This window comes from Aricia agestis, chromosome 1 (assembly GCF_905147365.1).
Source record: "Aricia agestis chromosome 1, ilAriAges1.1, whole genome shotgun sequence".
NCBI lineage: Eukaryota > Metazoa > Arthropoda > Insecta > Lepidoptera > Lycaenidae > Aricia > Aricia agestis.
In genome coordinates this window covers 16,138,426-16,160,068 of record NC_056406.1, presented here as the reverse complement: position 1 = coordinate 16,160,068, position 21,643 = coordinate 16,138,426, and the positions used below count along the sequence as shown (strand labels likewise).

General features: G+C 34.9%; 4 protein-coding genes across 9 annotated transcripts; 2 read left to right on the top strand and 2 right to left on the bottom strand.

Annotated features, from left to right (window-relative positions):
• Positions 1-2,859: 2,859 nt before the first annotated feature.
• Positions 2,860-7,126, bottom strand: LOC121727905 (protein Mo25). Of its 4 annotated transcripts, none has more exons than XM_042115957.1 (7): positions 7,019-7,126; positions 6,608-6,791; positions 6,368-6,484; positions 6,146-6,288; positions 5,145-5,313; positions 3,863-4,132; positions 2,860-3,702 (listed from the first exon to the last, which is right to left on the bottom strand). In XM_042115957.1, exons 2-7 carry the CDS (start codon positions 6,734-6,736, stop codon positions 3,523-3,525), a joined length of 1,008 nt encoding a protein of 335 aa, XP_041971891.1. In that variant the 5' UTR covers positions 6,737-6,791; positions 7,019-7,126; the 3' UTR covers positions 2,860-3,522. The 4 variants fall into 4 exon arrangements, with proteins under 4 accessions (XP_041971891.1, XP_041971916.1, XP_041971899.1 ...); XM_042115982.1 differs by having other exon boundaries at positions 6,608-6,804; positions 7,019-7,097; XM_042115965.1 differs by having other exon boundaries at positions 6,926-7,022.
• Positions 7,127-10,842: 3,716 nt separating this feature from the next.
• LOC121726252 (lysine--tRNA ligase) lies at positions 10,843-14,471 on the top strand. Of its 2 annotated transcripts, none has more exons than XM_042113525.1 (8): positions 10,843-11,136; positions 11,206-11,575; positions 11,866-12,117; positions 12,391-12,783; positions 12,944-13,126; positions 13,701-13,861; positions 13,948-14,188; positions 14,372-14,471. In XM_042113525.1, the coding sequence occupies exons 1-8, from the start codon at positions 11,033-11,035 to the stop codon at positions 14,465-14,467; spliced, it is 1,800 nt and encodes a 599-aa protein (XP_041969459.1). In that variant the 5' UTR covers positions 10,843-11,032; the 3' UTR covers positions 14,468-14,471. The 2 variants fall into 2 exon arrangements, with proteins under 2 accessions (XP_041969459.1, XP_041969467.1); XM_042113533.1 differs by having other exon boundaries at positions 10,844-11,004.
• A 38-nt stretch (positions 14,472-14,509) lies between these two features.
• Positions 14,510-15,901, bottom strand: LOC121726266 (deubiquitinase OTUD6B). Of its 2 annotated transcripts, none has more exons than XM_042113551.1 (2): positions 15,756-15,901; positions 14,510-15,708 (listed from the first exon to the last, which is right to left on the bottom strand). In XM_042113551.1, the coding sequence occupies exon 2, from the start codon at positions 15,690-15,692 to the stop codon at positions 14,829-14,831; it is 864 nt and encodes a 287-aa protein (XP_041969485.1). In that variant the 5' UTR covers positions 15,693-15,708; positions 15,756-15,901; the 3' UTR covers positions 14,510-14,828. The 2 variants fall into 2 exon arrangements, with proteins under 2 accessions (XP_041969485.1, XP_041969479.1); XM_042113545.1 differs by having other exon boundaries at positions 14,510-15,713; positions 15,761-15,901.
• Positions 15,902-18,922: 3,021 nt separating this feature from the next.
• Positions 18,923-20,617, top strand: LOC121740405 (platelet-activating factor acetylhydrolase IB subunit beta homolog). Its single transcript, XM_042133097.1, has 4 exons — positions 18,923-19,073; positions 19,219-19,425; positions 19,504-19,626; positions 19,870-20,617. The coding sequence occupies exons 1-4, from the start codon at positions 19,008-19,010 to the stop codon at positions 20,149-20,151; spliced, it is 678 nt and encodes a 225-aa protein (XP_041989031.1). The 5' UTR covers positions 18,923-19,007; the 3' UTR covers positions 20,152-20,617.
• Positions 20,618-21,643: the final 1,026 nt, after the last annotated feature.

Here is a 21,643-nt window from a genome sequence, read left to right as displayed (position 1 = left end):
CTACCAGCAAAACGGTTGCTTCTGGAAATGTGAAAAAATTCACAGGAGTAGGAAAGATGCTGAATTTAAAAGAAATTGTCACGGCTCAGAAGACTTCATAAGTTATTGAGTAATAGTCGATCAAATTCGGCGATCAAAAAAAAATTCGGCGAAGTAAAAAGGAACTTTTCGTTCAAATTCCTTTGAACGTAACTGAAATGATGTTGTTAGTAGTGTAAAACATGTTATAAATGCACATTCATTGACCATACAAAAATTATCAAAAACTAGCGGTACTACGGAACCCTATATATTGCGCGTGGCCCGACACGCACTTGGCCGGATTTCAGTCTAAGGGCTCCCACACTTAAACACGACGTCGCGTCGTGGAACTCTACGACACGACGTACCGATCAATACCGACTTTATGGCGCACTATTTTTGTACGGCACTGCGCGCTTTTTTATTATTTTTAGACTGGATTGCACCAACTAACTTTAACTTTAACTGTAACTTTAACTTTGACTACAGTGCCAAATGTCAAATCTTTGGGTAAAGTTAAAAATGGACGCCATCAAGACGCCATATTTAACTATAACCATAGAGCTCGACAAGGTTTTAAATGCCTGTGGCGAAAAAAGGAACTAACGCTGTCATCATATTAACCGCCATTTTTGACAGTTCTCCTTTACCAGCAGCGCTCCCGCCCACGCGCATTTATAACCTTGTTGGATCAGCTGTCATCTGTCAATTTCTCCGGGAAAAGTTAAGGGTAAAGTTAAAGTTAAATTTACCTTAACTAAATATAACCATAACTTTAACTTTACCCACGCCTCTGGTGCAACCCAGTCTAAATGTATCTATCGATGGCGAAAATGCCGTACAAAAATATATGACCAAAATGTACTCACTCTACCTGCACTTTTGAATTCTCATCAGCACTCAGTTGGACAGCTTACAAGTGACGGCATGGTGCCATAATATTTTATGCTCTTATATCGTTACTCATAGTGTTAATCTTATTATTTTATGCTCTTATATCGTCCTATATACGTCACCAGGTGGTTTATATGATCCATCCATTTTCGACATGGGCCTATACCAGGGCTGTAGCTAGAGTCAGATTTGAGGTAGGGCAGCATTGGTTACAGGTAGGGCAGAAGTAAAAAAAATATCATAATTATTTGATTTTCTTAGGTTTTGGTATTTTTAAGGTAGGGCATTGCGATTTTAAGGTAGGGCATTGCCCCCCAATGCCCCCCTCTAGCTACGGCCGTGGCCTATACCCTATAGTAGATAGCCCCTCGTGCCACAGGAAATAACATTTCCCATGAATTAACTGCAACCAGTGTAGTGTCGCTAGAAATGCGTTATTGCCCTTGACACTACCAAAAAGTCAAAGGAAATAAAAAATTCCTATGGCACTACAAGTAGTGCGAAGCTATAGTTCCACGGGGGGAAAATGGTCGTAACGTGTGCGCACGATACGACCGCGACGTCATGACGTTAGAAACTCACGATGCAATCCCGCGCATTTCATTTTAAGGCATTGTACTTTTTATAAAGTGACTCCCGTTATTTATGGTTGAAAGAAATGGGTGGATTCAGTATCTTCTGAGTATGTCTTTTCTTTCTTCGTCTTATTAACAGCAGAAGCAGAATGCGTCTAGTGCGGTCCATTTTTCTAAATGAACTAACACCACCCCACTGTAAAGACGGCATCGTGCCGTGTATCGTGCGTACCACATTACGTTACGATGTCTGTTTTTTTATGATGATTATCGTATATTTCCACGACGCGCGACGCGACGTCGTATCTTGTAACGACGCCGCATCGTTGTACGACGCGACGTCGTATTGTGTTTAGGTATATGTGGGAGCCCTAAATCGTTAACAAAATACCGATGTTTAATCATACGAAAGGCAAAATATTTTGGTTTTTTATCTGGTAATCGTAAAGTATTTTATGTACTTTCAACCCAAAAAATATTTAGTTCTTCCACTAAGTTGTATCTTTTAATTCTTTTACGGTCCAATGAGTATGACTGAAACGTTTTGTTACTGATTGTATGCATTACACCCAAATAAATGAATGTAAAATATTATGTTGTGTCATTTTATCAATACATAGTGATAGCAGAGACCCCAGCCATGATAGTTACAAATAATTACTAATAATATTTTAGAGATCGTATCGATCTTCCCATTTTTAGGGTTCCGTACTCAAAGGGTAAAAACGGGACCCGTTACTAATGCCGGTATAAATAGTCAGTACTTAAGATGCGACGCGGTCTGGCTCTGTGATTGGTCCAAATTTTGACAGCCAACCAATCACAGAGCCTGAACCGTGTCTTGAGACTGAGATGCATCTTGAGCACTGACTATTTATACCGGCCTAAGACTTCGATATCTGTATGTCCGTCTGTCTGTCTCCAGGCCCTCTGGCTGTAACTCGAGAACGGTAATAGCTAGAGAAATGAAATTTTCACAGATTATGTATTTCTGTTGCCGCTATAACAACAAATACTAAAAACAAAATAAATTAAATATTTAAGGGGGACTAGCATACAAAAAACGTGTTTTTATTTGCAATTTTTCTGGTCTAGACTAGGAGTCTAGACAGACAGCGAAGTCTTAATAATATGGTCGCGTTTTTGTCCTTTGGGCTTTGGGTACGGTATGGTATAAGTCATAACCCTAAAAATTTATAATCATATTCAAATATTTATTATTAGAATTTGGAAGATTTCAGTTTGTGAATTGTGGGTTAGTCATCTGCTTAATACTTCCTATTAGAATAAAGAAAAAACATTATTTTTTTATTTTTAATATAATATAATTATTGCATTCATGACGGTGAGAAAAAAATGTGACATACAAAATTTTGAAAATCTATACATACTTACAATACAAAATATTTGTAAAACCATTACTCGTTAGGTTTTATTGCAAATACCAATGTTGCGGTAAAATGGACAATATTACTATTGCGTAATAAATAACCAATACTGACGATATCATATAAAATATACTTCCATTATGTTTAACAATCTTGAATCTATACTCCTGTAAAAGACGTGAAGTTACCATGAAAAAATTACGATATATTTACAAAATAAAAGTAGCGAATTTGTGATTTTCGTCTCGTTTAGTCTAATCAACAATGGCCGATAAACAAATATAATAAAGTTATTAAATCCTAATCAAATAATTGTGACTTAGGAACTGTCACTAAACACGTCATAAAACTAAAAATGGTTTTAACAACTTACAAAAGACATAAGTGAAACCATTTAAATAACACTAGTTCCTACAAATCTGTATTAAAAAAATGTTTTCTCGCTTTTAGCATAATATACTGCCATCCCTGACTCATCACAGACCGAATGTAAATCCATAAGAATTCAAATAGCTGATAATAAGGAGCCCTAGTGTTTTGGCGCGCACGACACCCTCTGGTGACTTAGAAGCGTAAATATAATAGCATCTATAACTAACTTCTTTTTGAGGAGGAAGTGGCGATCTCATAAAATGCAATAAATGTTAGTGTTCTAAGGGTTTTAACTCTTTGATTTGTTTTATAAGGTAAGCTTTTTCGTCATTGAATTGCTCGTCTTCTGAGCGATCTGTATGAAACTTGGTGAGGAAATCCACCAGCTTATCCTGGTTCCTTAGGAGTATGTCAAGTATAGGTTTTGGTTTGTTGGGGTTAGCTACAAATACCTGAAACAAAAATGATTGCTTTTGAGCATTGTTATTGCTAATACAATTACACTTTACAAATAAAGCTAAGCTGGCTTGCTTACTCTATCACACTCACTTACTATTTTCTTACATAAATTCAAATTCATTCTTCTCAAAAGAAGCACGATGTGCAAAATACCTTGAAAACATGGAAAGCTTCAAATTGTATGTTCCGCGACTTCTCTTTCAGCATATTCATCATGAGCTTCAGATTATCAGGATTTGTGATGTATCGCGTCATAATGGAGAAATTATGTCGGTCCAAAAGTAGTTCACCAAGTAGTTTCAAGCTTTGCCGTCTAGTTACATAGTTTTCAGAATTTAATAAACGTTGGTAATGGTTGAAAACTTTATCATAGTTAGCTTCTAAAAACTCGGCACATAACATTTTATGTCTTGTTAACAATTCCTGAAATTTTGAATACATATAAATAAAAAATAGTAAACAGAATAGTATAAGTACAAGAATTGCTCGTTTAAGGATATAAGATAAGATTAATTTTCTATTCATAATTCATCAATATCAATAAATGTAAATAATCATGATGTCAGTCTTCACTTGTCATGGAGGTGGTAGGAAATACACAACTTGTCGACGTTATTGTTAAGACAATATAATTTTTAACTGCTTTGTTGGCAACCCTATCTATAGTCCCCAGTACAAGAAAAAAATTTTTTTTGATACATACAAAATATGTAAAACTTTGTGAGTGCCTTTTTAACCCCCGACAAAAAAGAAAGGTGTTATAAGTTTGACGTGTGTCTGTCTGTTTGTCTGTGTGTGTGTAGATCTGTCTGTGGCATCCAAACAGGTGGACAGATTTAGATCTTTTTTTTTTGTTTGAAAGCTGACTTGATCGACAGTGTTCTTAGCTATAACTCATCATCATCAGCCTGCTCAGTGCTGGATAATCAGGGTTTATCTGGTTCATGAAAGGCCGTTAGCAACTTGTAGTCGTTCGATGGGTTTTATATTTCATTCTAGCTCGTGACATTTGTGGATATACAATATACGTATACACAATTTAATGGAAAGTTGACCTGGTGCTGCAGCATCACCTGGTAATCAATAGGATATCCAACTCCTAGCTAACTTAGAGCAGAGGTTTCGTGTTGTCAAATGTGTGTTTGTATACAAAAAACACATTTCACTACTTGACGCAACTTGACGCTCCGTCACTGACGCGTAGGTTTATTCTAAGCTTTAGCGGGCTTTCGCGCCGCGAGTGTGGAGCCCGCATAATACAACCGCGCTAAAAACCGCGATTGACAAAGGACTAGGAACATCTGACACTTTATTGTCAATCGCGGTTTTTAAAGAAAATGACAAGTTTTTGACAGGGAGTCAATGACCGCTACGGTTGTTTCGCCGAGTACAGTATAGTGCTTTTGATTAGCTGACATAAAAAAATTAAACATACCTTAAATGTAGAAAAGGCATCAGAGGCAATGTCAAAAGTAGAAACCTCTACATAACGAAAGAAATTATAAAAATCATCTGAATATAACATTATCTTAGCTAAAGCCTCATATCTAGCACACTCTCTTAACATTGTTCCACAGTTGGATGCTATTTCCTGATGTTCGTATCTAAAATTGATAAATAATAATTAGTTATAACCTAATTTTATTAATAATTAATCCCTCGATCGTGGATTCCTGGAAATCTATTGTTTTGAGAGTTGAAGCATTATCTCGGTAAGTACTGCTAATGTCTCAAGGTGGCACATAGAGATATTTAATGCTTGCTTAACATTTTTATGTGATTTTGTTGAAAAGCTTATGGAGTTTAAGTTAAAATCTTTGTTAAATTTTCATTTAAATCACTGCACCTATTATACATTGGCAACATTTTAAAACTACTATACTGTCCTGCTAAGCGCAAAAGCGATATCTCAATAAATCATCATGAAATATGCATCCAATGAACTAAGTCAAATGGCGGTATCTTTTTTAAAACATAAAAAACTCTTATGAAAGTTTTCTCTACCTCAATTTCATCAATCTATAATTATTAAACCTCAATTTTCTTAATACTTGCTTTCACTGAGCAGTGACTGATTAACCCTTAATCTGCCTGGGGGCACCACAAGAAGGACAAAAAACATCCGTCCTGAGGGCATCACATCTCACTCTCTCGTCACCAAAAACCACCCAAAAAGTTTCTAGGAAAAAAACTAATGTTTTTAGGCGGTAAAAGTTTAAAAGTCGATTCTAGTTGACATACGGATAGGGTCCCCCCCTATCCACATCCACAGGCTTGGATTGCTTGGTGCATCAAGTAGTCTTAATCTGTCACTGTCACTAAGACACCACTCTTGCTCTTAGCAGGGCAGTACAAGTTAGTAAAACATTTCCAAATTATATGTACAGTCAAAAAAACTCATCTAATACTCAGTAATAGTTACTAATACTAACTTACCCAGACATCAATGTGAATAAAATTTCAGGTTTCGTACAAATATATTCCACAGTTGGTGACCGAGTTCCAATTTGACGTCTCAAAACATTATTAAAGACTTGTGCCACATCTTTCTTCCCTTCAAAGTCGATACGGTTTAAATTCTATATTAAAAAAAAAGATTTATGAAATTATATAGGAAAATACAATAAAATGTTTGTGGGAAAAAATAAATGCAATTACTTGAATAAGAAGAAGAAGCAAATTTGTGTTGTATAACTCCTGGGCTAGTTGGGCCACAATAATGTCAGTTTGAGGTTCAGCGTCAGATGTGCCATATAGCATATTCTTTATCAACACCTACAAAAAGAAGATATTATGCATAATTAATAATATAACAATTATAATTTCTAAATGTATAATTTCAAACAAAAATGTAGTTTACTCTGATTGATGAATCTAAATCATGATTCATGTACTTACCAAATTTTTACTAACATCTTCCTGGGCCTTTTCAGCTTTCTTGTCACCCCTCTCTAAAGCGGTAACAGCATCTTTGAGTGATCTAACTAGCTCCGCGGGGCTTTTTTGAGATTTACCAAAAAGAGGCATATTATTGATGCAATGTTAACAAATTATTAATAGCTTCGTCTTCATACGATTGTACCTACAACGAAACGCTGATTGTAGCAACACAAACAAATACGAAATAATCACAGTACTGAATACTTGCACGTCTTTAATTCAAAGAATGCAAGATATAAAATTTGGTTCAAGTATTATAAGAGAACGTAATCCAACCTGGCACGATGTCACTAAATGTTAAATAAATGTTTACGTTACTTATAGTTAGATATCTCGTGATGAACGCTAATAAAATGGAAAATCACTCACTTTCTGATTATTACAATAAAATTGTATTCAGCAATCAGCAAGACAGACCACAACCAGGCAAAGCGAACAGCTGTGATGTCAATACAATTGTTGCCAGTTTAAAATTAACTACAATTAGTTTTAGGGTGAATGCAATGAATAAGGAAACAGATAGAAGCGACATAACTACAAAAAAGTGTGGCCGGCGCCATATTGCCAAGAACTAAACATGGCGACCTATAGTGATGGGACACTCGGTTGATATTTGTCGAGGATATCGATAAGTAAGATGTTATAAGTGAGCTATTAAGGTTAAAATCTTTTAAATAAATGATCAGATTCTTCACCTTATATTTTTTTAAATTCGATAAAAAAGTACATCACTAAACGTCAAATCTACTAATTTCTATGTTAAATGTCGTATCGCCAACGTGTAGAGGCGTACCGTACGTAATATATACTAGAAATCTGTGTGGGCCATCATCCTTTGATGTGCGGCCGAAAAACCGACACCGCCGCCATTCCACGGCAAGCGCTGGCGCCATCGGCCATCCTACGCCACTACGTCCTCCACACGCTGGCCGGTGGCCCATCGTGAAGAGCCGCAATAAAATATACCTGACACTTGACAGCTACAGGCCTACAGCTTGTTGGCAGTATTCTGTGTTCAGGGTTGCCAGATTGGGGGTTTTTTTCGCAATTCTGGGGAAAACTTTGACTCTAGGGGAAACAGTATTTTTGGGGAACTGTTTGGGGAAAATAAATACACTATGGGGATTTTTTGGGGTTAGCACTTCTAAAAAATACAACAAACACGAACGTGCTTTTCATTCGATTAACATCCTGGCAAATATGCAAGAATTCAGAGCCATTAAAAAAATGTCTAGCTAGTCTATGACTGATTCTGTCTTGTCTGTGACTGTCTGTCTCTGGCTGGGTTTGTTGTTTGTTTTAGTTTGTTTGGTCGAGTGCTTAAAAGGCCTGACAGACGTACGAACTTAAATCACGCGGGTTTTAAGTTCGCGAATTTACTCGGCTCGCATCGTCGCACACTGGTCCCAAAGTAAAATAAATGGGACATTAAGAATTTTTGGATCGAAGGTCAACGGATCCGCTGATTTTTTTTTGTCGACAGCTGATGCAATTACAAGTCACTTTTATAGATGTCGTTTTTTTCAAATATGCCGTATCTACAGAGATAAAAAATAATTAATTATTTTTTGTATGGACGAAATCATAATTATGTCATTTTATTCCAAGATTCAAACGTATTCAAAATAAATCATAGCACAGGTTATAGAGGGACTCTTGTCGTACATTTTTGTCATAGACACTCAACTGCGATTTTTGCTCCTTTTAGAGCTACAGGCACTTTTTTTTTGGTCAGCGGATGAAGCTGATTTTTTTTTAGCACCTGATGCAATCACAAGCAACTTTTATAAATGTTGTTTTTTTCAAATATGCCTTATATACAGAGAAAAAAAATATGAATTATTTTTTGTATAGACAAAATCATAATTTTGTCATTTTCTTCCAAGATTCAAACATATTCAACATAAATCATAGCACAGCTTATAGAGGGACTCTTGTCGTACATTTTTGTCATAGACACTCAACTGCGATTTTTGCGCCTTTTAGAGCTACAGGCACTTTTTTTTTTTTGGTCAGCGGATGAATCATCCGTAGTATCCCCTTAGTAGTCTGAGGATGATAAGGAAACAGATGGAAGCGACATAACTACAAAAAAGTGTAGCCGGCGCCATATTGCCAAGAACTAAACATGGCGGCCTATAGTGATGGGACACTCGGTTGATATTTGTCGAGGATATCGATAAGTAAGATGTTATGGTTAAAATCTTTTAAATAAATATATTTTTTAAATTCGATAAAAAAGTACATCACTAAACGTCAAATCTACTAATTTCTATGTTAATTAAATAATATCGAAAATCAAGCCATGTTATATTACTATTCTATCACAAATCTTATTTATTGTCTAATTATTAACTAAATTAGCACATACGAAGTCAAGCCATCGGTAAAATAATAAACATTTTAGTAAAATATAAACGTACCGATCCAAGGACAATTTTTTTAAATTTCTTCACTTTTTTGACGGACTATAAATTAATTTTAAAAAAAGCAAATTGGTCGAAAAATTTGACCGATATATCGATATTTTTTTCACGATATATCAAGACCGATATTGATATTTTTTCAAATATCGATGTATCGATATATCGATATTTTCTTTCAATTTCGACATCCCTATATTACGACACTTTGACAGTTTATGTACCTCGGAGAACCGGAACATAAAATGGCGGACCGGCCACGGTATTTTGATTTGGTAGAGACCATTATGCCGCGTCCACTTATAAAAGTCAATGGGACGAAATCATAATTTTGTCATTTTATTCCAAGATTTAAAGATATTCAAAATAAATCAAGCACAGCTTATAGAGGGACTCTTGTCGTACATTTTTGTTATAGACACTCAACTGCGATTTTTGTAAGTAAGTCCGCTGACCAAAAAAAAAAAGTGCCTGTTGCTCTAAAAGGCGCAAAAATCGCAGTTGAGTGTCTATAACAAAAATGTAACGACAAGAGTCCCTCTATAAGCTGCGCTATGATTTATGTTGAACACGTTTGAATCTTGGAAGAAAATGACAAAATTATGATTTTATCTATACAAAAAATAATTCATTTTTTTTCTCTGTAGATAAGGCATATTTGAATAAAAACAACATCTATAAAAGTTGCTTGTAATTGCATCAGATGCTACAAAAAAAATCAGCTTCATCCGCTGACCAAAAAAAAAATAAAGTGCCTGTAGCTCTAAAAGGCGCAAAAATCGCAGTTGAGTGTCTATGACAAAAATGTACGACAAGAGTCCCTCTATAACCTGTGCTATGATTTATTTTGAATACGTTTGAATCTTGGAAGAAAATGACAAAATTATGATTTTGTCTATACAAAAATAATTCATATTTTTTTCTCTGTAGATAAGGCATATTTGAAAAAATCAACATCTATAAAAGTTGCTTGTAATTGTATCAGATGCTACAAAAAAAAATCAGCTTCATCCGCTGACCAAAAAAAAAAAGTGCCTGTAGCTCTAAAAGGCGCAAAAATCGCAGTTGAGTGTCTATGACAAAAATGTACGACAAGAGTCCCTCTATAACCTGTGCTATGATTTATTTTGAATAAGTTTGAATCTTGGAATAAAATGACATAATTATGATTTCGTTCATACAAAAAATATTTAATTATTTTTTATCTCTGTAGATACGGCATATTTGAAAAAAACGACATCTATAAAAGTGACTTGTAATTGCATCAGCTGTCTACAAAAAAAAAATCAGCCTGATCCGTTGACCTTCGATCCAAAAATTCTTAATGTCCCATTTATTTTACTTTGGGACCAGTGTGCGTCAGTGAGTGGTGAGTGGTGACCCGTGACACACGAGAATCGCTCACACTGGATTACCATGCCCCCAGGCTCGCGGCTTGCGGCTCGCGGCTCTTTGCTGACACACAGGTGATTAAGATCGTCGAGCCATAAGTCCACGTACTTACTCGCACGTCTGTCACCCCCTTAAAAAAATTATCTTTGGTCGAGCGAGCGACCCTATGTAATTATGTATTTGTTTAACTGTCAAGTGATCGAAACTACTAAATCGAATGAAAGTAGTTTCAATTTTATATTCGGTTTTTTTCTGTAACAAAGCGATTGGGGATTTTTTTTCAAACGTATCATTTTGGGGAAATATTAAAATCAGTTTGGGGGAAATCGTAAAATTGCATCTGGCAACCCTGTCTGTGTTGGCAGTTGGCACTTGCGTTATGCGTACAGCTGTAGTTTTTTGGAACGTGAGCTAGGCAGTTTTAGGTTATCTTTAATTTTATTTAATACATGTTCTAATATCAAAAAGCGTAATAAGATAACAGTAGTAATACGTTAGTTTTACGATGGCAGAAACATCGAATGAAAAAATTTCCAAGAAGTGAGTATCGTTGAGAAAGTTGATCAAGATGATTTTATCCAGGACTTCAACAGTGGTTTCTTCATTAATTGGGCAAAGAATTATCAATTGTCCAATAACTTTTACAAAGTTCTCATCAGCAGTGCATTCACGGTTGGTTTATCTTCATACTGTCGAAAAATTTGTATAGTTCTTTAATTTCATCATTTGTTCCAATTACAGTGAATTAAAACGTCGGCTTAAAGCTGAACAGAAATTGAAGGAGAAGGCAGAAAAGGCTGCCCAACAGCCGGTTGCCAGTGAGAAAAAAAGTTCCAAAGCTGATGAAGAAATAAGTCCTAACGAGTATTACAAGTTAAGGACTGGAGCAGTTGCAGCTCTTAAAAATGGCAAAAAAGAGGAACATCCATACCCTCATAAATTCACAGTTACAATATCCTTGGAGGATTTCATTGAAAAGTACAACAATCTGAAAGATGGAGAAGTTTTAGAAAATGTAACTTTGTCTGTCGCTGGTAGAATACACTCTATTAGAGAATCAGGAGCTAAGCTTATTTTTTATGATCTAAGAGGGGAAGGTGTTAAGCTGCAGGTAAGATTTATTACCTAAAGTGCATACAAAATTTATTAAAATAATATAATAATAATTCTTCAAGCCCCATAAGAGCACCGGTGATTGCAACAACAATAGAATACAAAAGCATTTCCTGGAATCCATGATCGAAGTATTAATATGTAATGGGGCAATAAAAAGAGACTTAATGATTAAGTAAATGGTTACCACTTTCTTTGTCTTACCGAAGGTGCGATATATACAATAAACATATAAAAAAATGAATGTGAAGTCTTGTAACTTTAGTGTAGAGGTATAAATTTTTGCAGGTGATGGCCAATGCTAAGTTATATGAGTCTGAAGAAAAGTTTGTATCTGACACAGAAAAGTTAAGGCGAGGTGACATCATTGGATGTGTGGGACATCCTGGCAAAACTAAGAAGGGAGAGCTGTCAATAATACCCCAGAGCGTAAAACTATTGTCGCCGTGTCTGCACATGTTGCCACATCTGCATTTCGGGCTAAAAGATAAAGAAACTAGATTTAGAAAAAGATATTTGGATCTCATTTTAAATGATAAAGTAAGTTTTACGCTTTTAATTTAGTGATTGATTACTGATTCATTTTTAGTGTTCATATTATGAGACAAACTTCACATTTAATATAAAAATATTTTTTAGATTAAAGTAAATATTTAAGTTGTTCTTCCATATCACAAACAATTGCTCTTTGTAATAGTATTCCACTGTTACCAGTGGTGTAGATAATGTAATATTAGTTTTATAAAATTATACTTATTTAATTAACTAAAAAATATAAATAAATAAATTATATAAATAAAAAAAAAATTTAAGGTGCGTCAAACCTTTTACACAAGAGCTAAAATTATCTCTTACATCAGGAGATTTTTGGATAATATGGGTTTCTTGGAAATAGAAACACCAATGATGAACATGATCGCCGGTGGTGCCACCGCTAAGCCTTTTGTCACTCATCACAATGAACTTGACATGGATCTCTACATGAGGATTGCACCAGAGTTATATCACAAAATGCTCGTAGTAGGAGGATTGGACAGAGTGTATGAAATCGGACGACAATTTAGAAATGAAGGCATTGATTTAACACACAATCCAGAATTCACAACCTGCGAATTTTATATGGCTTATGCGGATTATAATGATTTGATATCTATCACTGAAACAATGCTCTCTGGAATGGTGAAAAGCATTCATGGAACTTACAAGGTAAAAGAAAATATCTTGAGTTGTTTTGGTTTAATTTTATTATTTAGTTAAGAAATGACATAGCATATTCTTGAGCTTGAAATAATATTGTATATTTTTTTTAATTCAATGAATTTGTGATTAAATTGAATTAAAGTTTTTAAAATCAACCCTTCTGCAGGTTAAATATCATCCTGATGGTCCTGACGGTGAGGAAGTGGAGATTGACTTCACACCACCATTTGCGAGAGTACCCATGATTGCCACACTGGAAAAAGTTCTCAATGTGAAATTACCCCCTGCTGATCAGCTGCACACTTCTGAAGCCAATGCCTTATTATGCCAGCTTTGTGAAAAACATGAGGTGATTTGATTCAGATAACTTCAAAGATATTACGTGATAGATTATACGTGGGAGAGCCATGCTTCGGCACGAATGGGCCGGCTCGACCGGAGAAATACCACGTTCTCACAGAAAACCGGCGTGAAACAGCGCTTGCACTGTGTTTCGCCGAGTGAGTGAGTTTACCTGAGGCCCAATCCCCTATCCTATTCCCTTCTCTACTCTCCCCTATTCCCTTCTCTTCCCATCCCTACCCTCCTCTATTACCCTATTACCTCTTGAAAGGCCGGCAACGCACGCGCAGCTCTTTTGATGCTGCGAGTGTTCATGGGCGATGGAAGTTGCTTTCCATCAGGTGACCCGTTTGCTCGTTTGCCCCCTTATTTCATTAAAAAAAAAAAAAAATTTTAGAAGTTTGTAGAAAGTTTTATGGGCCCTTGCACATTCTGCTCTCCAAGAAATTTAACTACCTATAAAGGGGATTATTATGTATAAGTAATAGTTAAATATTCACTACTAAAAAATATGTAGGATAATGTTAACAATAATCCTTGTCCTTCATGTAACAACTTAAAGAAAATATATTATTTTCCAGATTGAATGTCCCCCTCCAAAAACAACTGCAAGACTCTTAGACAAATTAGTTGGAGAGTTCTTGGAAGAAAAATGTATAAATCCGACATTTATTTTGGATCATCCACAAATAATGAGCCCCCTCTCTAAATATCACAGAGATATTCCAGGCTTAACGGAAAGGTGTGTTATTTTGTACATTATTATATTCATTGTTATTCTGATTATTCATAGTGTTGGTTTCAATTCATGTTAAATTTTCTGTTCAGGTTTGAATTGTTTGTAATGAAAAAGGAAATCTGTAATGCATACACTGAGCTGAATGATCCGGCTACTCAGCGTGAACGTTTCGAGCAACAGGCGAAGGATCGTGCGGCTGGTGATGATGAAACTCCGCCAACTGATGAAGCATTCTGTACTGCTCTCGAATATGGTCTACCACCTACAGCAGGATGGGGTGTTGGTGTTGATCGGCTCACAATGTTTTTAACCGACTCAAACAATATTAAGGTGGGTAGATAAAATATCTCATTCACCATAATAGTGTCATTAACATGATTGTATTGTAGTTGATTTTGAGTCAAGCTTTTAGAATACAATTGATGTAATTTCTGCTACTAAAACATAGTCAATATCTCAAAATATGTTTTTGTATTCAAATAACTGTGAAAACTATTCTAATTTTGTTTTCAGGAAGTATTGTTGTTCCCAGCAATGAAACCAGATGATCCCAACAAACATAACACTGAAGGTGAACCTTCTAAAGAAAATATAAATGGTGCCCAGTAATGCACAAAAAAACCAATTTTTATGGACAATCCTTTTATTTTGTGTTGATGTAAAAATAATATAAACAGTCCTTGTGACTTAACAAATTCTTTATAGATTGATTGTTGAGAAAATGCTTTTTTTTGAAAATACAAATTACTTATGTACTAGAAACTCCTTTTTTTCTAAACCCCGCTAACATTTTATTAGGAGAAAAGAAACATTGTAGTCTGAAAATTATTTATTTTAAATATAATATTAGCAAAATGACTAAAATTACATGGAATTAAATCCATTTAAAATTTTTAAATAATATTTCTAAAAAGATTTGAGGGTGATTTAGCTCTAGTTGGCAGTTCTCATATTTTACAAAACATTATGCCTAAACTTCTTCAGTTGTTGTTAAAGTCTGAGTAGAATTGTAATGTTCACCCAAGCTGTACATATGACGGTGGTAAGTTATGAATAAGGGAGGGCCAGTAAACTCAGTCCCCTGCTCAATAGTTTCTGGCCCTGTTGCTTGAATTATACTTATAGGACATTTCAAGTAGTTTGACAAAGCTCGAATCTCTACCTGCCCTCCCCATACATTTGTATTTCTAATTTTCTCGCAGTATTCTTCAAATTCTGCATCTGTTAACATTTCAAATGTCTCTGGATTACTGAGAAATGGTAGGAAATCATCTTTATTTTCCATTATGTATGATGCTGCATTGTTTCGTAAGTCCTGAACATTAAGTTTTTTATTGTGTTGAACTTCCAATTGATGCGCGATTGCTTTATATAAACAGTCTCCATCAGAGGGAATAAGAAAAATAGACAAATTTCTTGTTTTTAACCTGGTATGTATTGCTTGCATTTCTAAATTTCGAGGGCCATTTTTATTTTCTTGTTCCTGCAATTCTATTTGTTCATTCCTTTCCCTTTCCAGTAATTTTTTTTTGTCTCTACGTTTTTGAGCCTTTGATATTTTTGTTTTGGATGTCTCCTTTACTTCAAGCTCTTCTGGTTCCAACTGTAATTCAATATTTTGGTTTGCATTCTGTACTGATTCAAGTTCCTTTTTGTGTTTTTCATCTAACTCTGTTTCCAGCCTGGTGATTTCCAAAGTAAGTTCCTTCTTCTTTGTCTTATCATTTTTTGCAGCCTTTTTAATAGCCTGAATTTGAGCTTGAAGTTCCTTTTTTTCTTTTTTATGTTTTTGTTCTAAAATTTTTACTTCATTTTCGTCAGAATTATCATCCATTGTGCCGTGAAGCCGCCTATGCTATGATCACAGACTACCGTACTTAGGGATACTACGTACTGGCTATGATTAAATTTCGATCCGTATCCGTTAAATTCCAACAAGTCTTAACTGCAGAAGTTATTTATTATGGGGGTGTTAACTTACGATATTGTCAAATAATAAATGTAGCGTAGAAATTGCACAAATCCTATCGTTTAAAATGTTCCAAATTACCTAGTAATAATCATAAAAATCTTTAAGGTTATGTTTTGCAATTTGCTTTTTTTATCTGATTACTGATCTGTGCGGGTCGCGGGATTTTTAGACAGGCAAATGACATTTGGCATAATAAGAGCTTATTCCACTTCACTAAATTTAGAAGTTCTAAATGATTTAGTGACTAAATTTAGTCAAGTGAAATAACATTTAGAAAGCTAGGATCATTGAGATTTGAGATCATTTGAGATATATTATGTCTATGTTTGAGATACTATTTATAGGAGAGAGCCTTATATCGGTGTATAAGCCTCAAAAGCGTGTAATGTTATGTCCTACCTACTAGGACATAACAAAGGAGTCGGTCTGCATATTTCATGTAATAAAAGTATCCATAAAGGTTTTTAGTGAACATTTTTTATACTATATATTGTTGAGTTTTGTAGTTCCGCAAAATAATAAACCATAAGAATGGTCAAAGAATGCCTCAAACACGTGGATAGAACATAAAATACGTAAGTTTTGAACAACGTTTTTTGGGCTTTTCAATCGGTATTTTTGTAAGCTAAAAAGATAATTTATAAGGTTAATAATTCCTTCGTGCTATATAAGGCATTAGTGCTAAAATGTCACATCATTTAATAACTTGGCTTCAAAAATTGCATATGAAAAAATATCGATGCGCTTTGATTCTGTACCGCATCAAAATCGGTTCAGCCAAACGAGCGATAATTGCGGACAAACAAACATCATAGTATACATACACATATATACACGGTCATATACATTTTTAAATAATTTTATTAAAAAATAAACATACTGTATAGCGAACATGGTGGTATTTTGGACAAACAAACACTAAACTGGCACGTTATTTTAGAGAACTATCTCCATGTCGTTGTACTCAATCTCCATATACATAATTAGGTATGTCGGAAGAATTTTGGCCAATCTCCAATAATTAAATGAAATATAATGAGTGCTATAGTTATTGTTTTCAATTACTATTTCTATACCTACATATAAAGAAATACTACATTTTTCTAACTCAGCAAAAGTTTAATAAACTTCTAATATTATCCAGTAATAAGTAATTTAAAAAAAACGTAAAATTTGCCCACTGGTCGATTGGCCATTAAAGCACTAGGGCGGCGAACAGTGATTAATGAACCCTTAATACCCTTAAAACAAGACCTGTATCTTGTTTTGTAATTAAGGGTCGCACCATTTCTAATAATTCGTTGAAAGTATTTTCGTCCATTCTAAAATAATTGAGAAAATCATCCAATATTTTTAAAATGAATAAATGGCTCAACGTTTTTCTTTCTTCTAACCACCGTTTTATCTACAAGCGTCTTTTTTACGTTTTTTTTTCATCACATTTATGATATCTATACTAATATTATAAATGCGAAAGTATCTCTGTCTGTCTGTCTGTCTGTCTCGCTTTCACGCCAAAACTACCGAACCGATTGTAATGAAATTTTGTATACAGATAGTCTGAAGCCTGAGAAAGGACATAGGCTACTTTTTTACTGGAAAAAAAGGTTGTAAGGGGGTGAAAATACGAAAATTTGTTCAAATTAAGTTAGTTCCAAAAATTCATACTAGATGGCGCCGTGCGTCTTTTACATCGCGCTAACGCTTGACTAACATCTTTCTATAAGAGGTGGTATCATCATACATTCAAGTTTCGATTTTTTTTCGATTGTTATTTCTTTTCTACGTTATTTAATAAGTCAGTACTTAATATTATAATATACATTATACAGTGACGTAACCTTAAACCTATCAATGATAAATAGTTTATGGGTAAAGTTAAGGGGGCTTAATAAGCTTTAAAATTTGGCATAATTTATAAAGTTTAATTTAAAAAAAATGAAATATTATGTGCACACTGCACAGCTGTTTTGATTTAAGGGGTACCAGGGGTTTTTTTATAAAAGCTTTTGACACCAATTTTGTTGACATCGCGCGCTATAAACTGAAGTCCACGCGGACGAAGTCGCGGGCAACAGCTAGTAAGGCATAACTATACAAGCCAGCGCTATTGCGGTCTTTTGAGGTTTAGATAGTGATCCCATTGTTCACTTTTCCACAGCCTAGCCAAGGCCCAAGACAGACGAGTTGATTTACGTGTAGATAGAGATTCAACTTTGTTGACCCAACCAAGGTGACGTCTGTTGGTGGTTGGAACCGATCGTGTATTATACGGCCCGTCAACTTTGTTGACCCAACCAAGGTGACCTCTCTTGGTGGTTGCAACCGATCGTGTATACGGCCTTTTAGTGTACTAAATCGGAAAAAGTGTGGCTTCTAAAAGGGCCCATTCACTGCAGGACTGCCGTGCAGTTCTGCCATGAATGGGCCCTTTAACTGACTAAATCAGTGTTGCCAGATGGTTTCAACCTTTTATCTGTATTCTTCTGGAATAAGAAGCTTCTAATTTGTCTTCTTTTTGGGATCCTAGCTAGGACTTCTAAATTGTGAAATGGAATAAGTGCTTAATACCTCCGTGGTCATCACTCATAAGTCATAGTCTCTCTCTCTCTCATAGTCATGGACCATGGTTTTTAGCCCGGCCACACATTGTCCCAATGACATAAGAAACACTGTTTCTTATGTCATTGCATTGTCCGAATTCTGATCAGAAACAGTTGAATTTCGCCGGACCGCCACCCCGCACACTATCCGAAATATCCTTCCAGCGAGTTCGAGCTCACTCGGCTCAGTACAAAATGTAAGAGACAGCATGGACGTTCAACTGTTTCTGATCAGAAATTTCGGACAATGTGCGGCCGGGCTTAATCTGGGGGCACGGGAGTGCCCCCGCCAAGATGAGCCAAGCGAAGCGCCGCGCAAGGGCACTACCTACCTTTTCTCGAAACGTTTCGTCGTATTTTTGAACCCTCGTAACTTTGGTTCGATAAGTTTAAGTTCATGACTCAAGAACTCTCTAATAAAAAAACAAATGTCACTATGACAGATCGATTATGCGATTGACGTTTGATCATTGTATTGTCAAATCATTTTGCTTTTTTGGGATTTCTACAAAAAATAAAGATACCTACGAAATAAATATTGCAAATAAACTAATAAATAAGGTCTTGTGAAAATATGAATCCATGCTCTGTTGCTGCCCCACAACCAGATATTGAAGGCGATGGAAGATGGAATAGCATTGTAATGTTTTTTAACTTTCTGAATTTAATATAATCATTTTACGGGCGACTCGACGTGGTTATCTTGTAAATTTTTCAAAAAATATTTTATAGAAACAAATGGATATTGTAGTTGTAAATTAACTTTAAGTTTATTTTTATTATAGCACAACAGATTCCTGTCAGATGCCAAAGGAAAAGATGCGGATGTAATATTTATCGGTGATTCTGTTCTTCAAGCTTTGGAGCACACTGAAGTTTGGAATCAATGGTTTGCGCCGCTCCATTGCCTTAATTTTAGTATTCACAGAGACCAGACTCAAAATGTGCTTTGGCGTATAAAAAATGGAGAGCTTGATCATGTCGATCCCAGAGTAAGTATTTTTTAAACCCTTCTTCATGATAACAACACTAACTCGAATATTATTTATTAATATTTAATTTTTCACCAGGTAATTGTCCTACATATAGGAACAAACAATATTGAACATACTCCAGAACAAATTTGTGAAGGTATCTTAGAAATAATTCACACAGTTAGAGAGAAGCACCCAAGTGTCTACATTGTATTACCTGTAAGTATTATACGAGGGTTCCAAAATACGACGAAATGTTTCGAGAAAAGGTAGTAAGTGCCCTTGCACGCTTCACTTGGTTCATCTTAGCGGGGGTACTCCCGTGCCCCCAGATAAAGGTTGTGAAGAGGTTTGTTTGTATTTAACTCATCAAGGGGCAGAAAATTTATTGTCTGTGATACCCAAAATGAAGGTGCTAATAATCATTTAAACATTACTGTATGCTTATCACATTTGTTTCAGAGTTTACTACCTAGAGGACAGTATCCTAATAAACTAAGGGAAAAGAACAATAAAATCAATGAATTATTACGAGAAAAGGTGGCTAGTATGAAAAAAGTTGAGATGGTAACAATTGATAAAGGTTTTATTCAAAGTGATGGGACAATTAGCCATCACGACATGCATGACTATCTTGTCCCGACGAATGCAGCTTGTCGAAAAGCTTTCGAGCCAGTTTATGATCTCTTACAACAGATACTCACAGAAGGTGAACCAGAAAAGGACTTGACACCCTCTGAATGAGAAGTATGTGCTGTATTTAAAAAAAGCTTTTACTGCGCAGCTAGAATTGTGATGAAGTACTTAAATTTAAGCTTCTTATTATATTATAGTATTAAGAGTCATATTTAATTACAGTGTAGACTATTTAATATTTATTCATACATTCCAAATTTAGTAACTCACTTGGCTGTGGTAAGGTTAGAATAATTCTCAACAACTTGTGCAACATCTTATTGTGCCCCGAGTGTCACAGAATTTTTATACTTTTACACATGCATGAATCATGATAATTATATTAAGAAACCTCACCATAGTGTGTCCACGTGTTAAGGCAGAGTATATTTTTATTCATAAAAAGTTTTTATAATCTTAAGAATAACAACTGCCATGTGTATGTAAAATTTAATGGGAACCTAATAATAATTATAACACTCTGTTTTTTATTAACTGCTCATGCCTCTATTTATTTTTTATAAAATAAACTTTAGTCATAGATATAAATAATTTTACACAATGTGTGTATTATATATTTTCACACAAATTTAAGTTTTTAGTGTTTTGCATGCCAGTGATATCTGTACTTAAACTACATGAAATAAAATATTATCATGTTTATTATTTTTGTGCAAGTAGCGAACAAGTAGCTTTGTATAACTGATAAATATTAATTGGGCGCTGTTAAGCATTTAATAACATTTTCATATAAAACTTCAAATGCATTTACTTTTTTAAACTTTCCATAATTATTAAAAAACGATAAAACAATAAAGTTTTTGTCAACCAGTTGTTGTAGCACTGGTAAATGCATATGAAATTATTATTTATGTGAGTATGTTTTATATCTGATACACAAGCATTATGAGAAAAAAAAAATTTCATGCTATTTTATGCTATTTAACCTGAATAAAACATAACCAAAGACTTTTTAAACAAAATTACCAAAGTTAATCATCTTTTCTTACATGTACTTGTTTTCTTATTTATACTCAAATAATGGTTAATGTAATGTAACAAGAAACTTTCATAATTTTTTAAGTGTCAGTAAAATAAAATAAAAGGTTGCTTGTAAGATTTATTCACAGAGCAAAAACTTTGTTTTTGGTCTGGATTTATTATTGTAGTTCTATATTACTATGCATTTCTATATTATATACTACTCAAGTTGCCAAAAAGTGCTTGAATCTCAAGATTGTGGTTATTTATTTGCATGACTGTGCTTGGAGTAAACAGTGCAATTATTACTCTTCATACTGTTTTATTTTGTACCCTACTTATAAGTACAGGCTGGCGAACAAAACCGGAGAAGTCCACCGGAGTGCGAAAGTATATTTTTTTGACGTGGGAGAGCCACGCTTCGGCACCAATGGGCCGGCTCTACCGAAGAAATACCACGGGCTCACGCTTTAAACAGCGCTCGCGCTGTGTTTTGCCGAGTGAGTTTACCGGAGGCCCAATCCCCTACCCTTTTCCCTTCCCTACCCTCTCCTATTTCCTTCCCCAACCCTCCCCTATT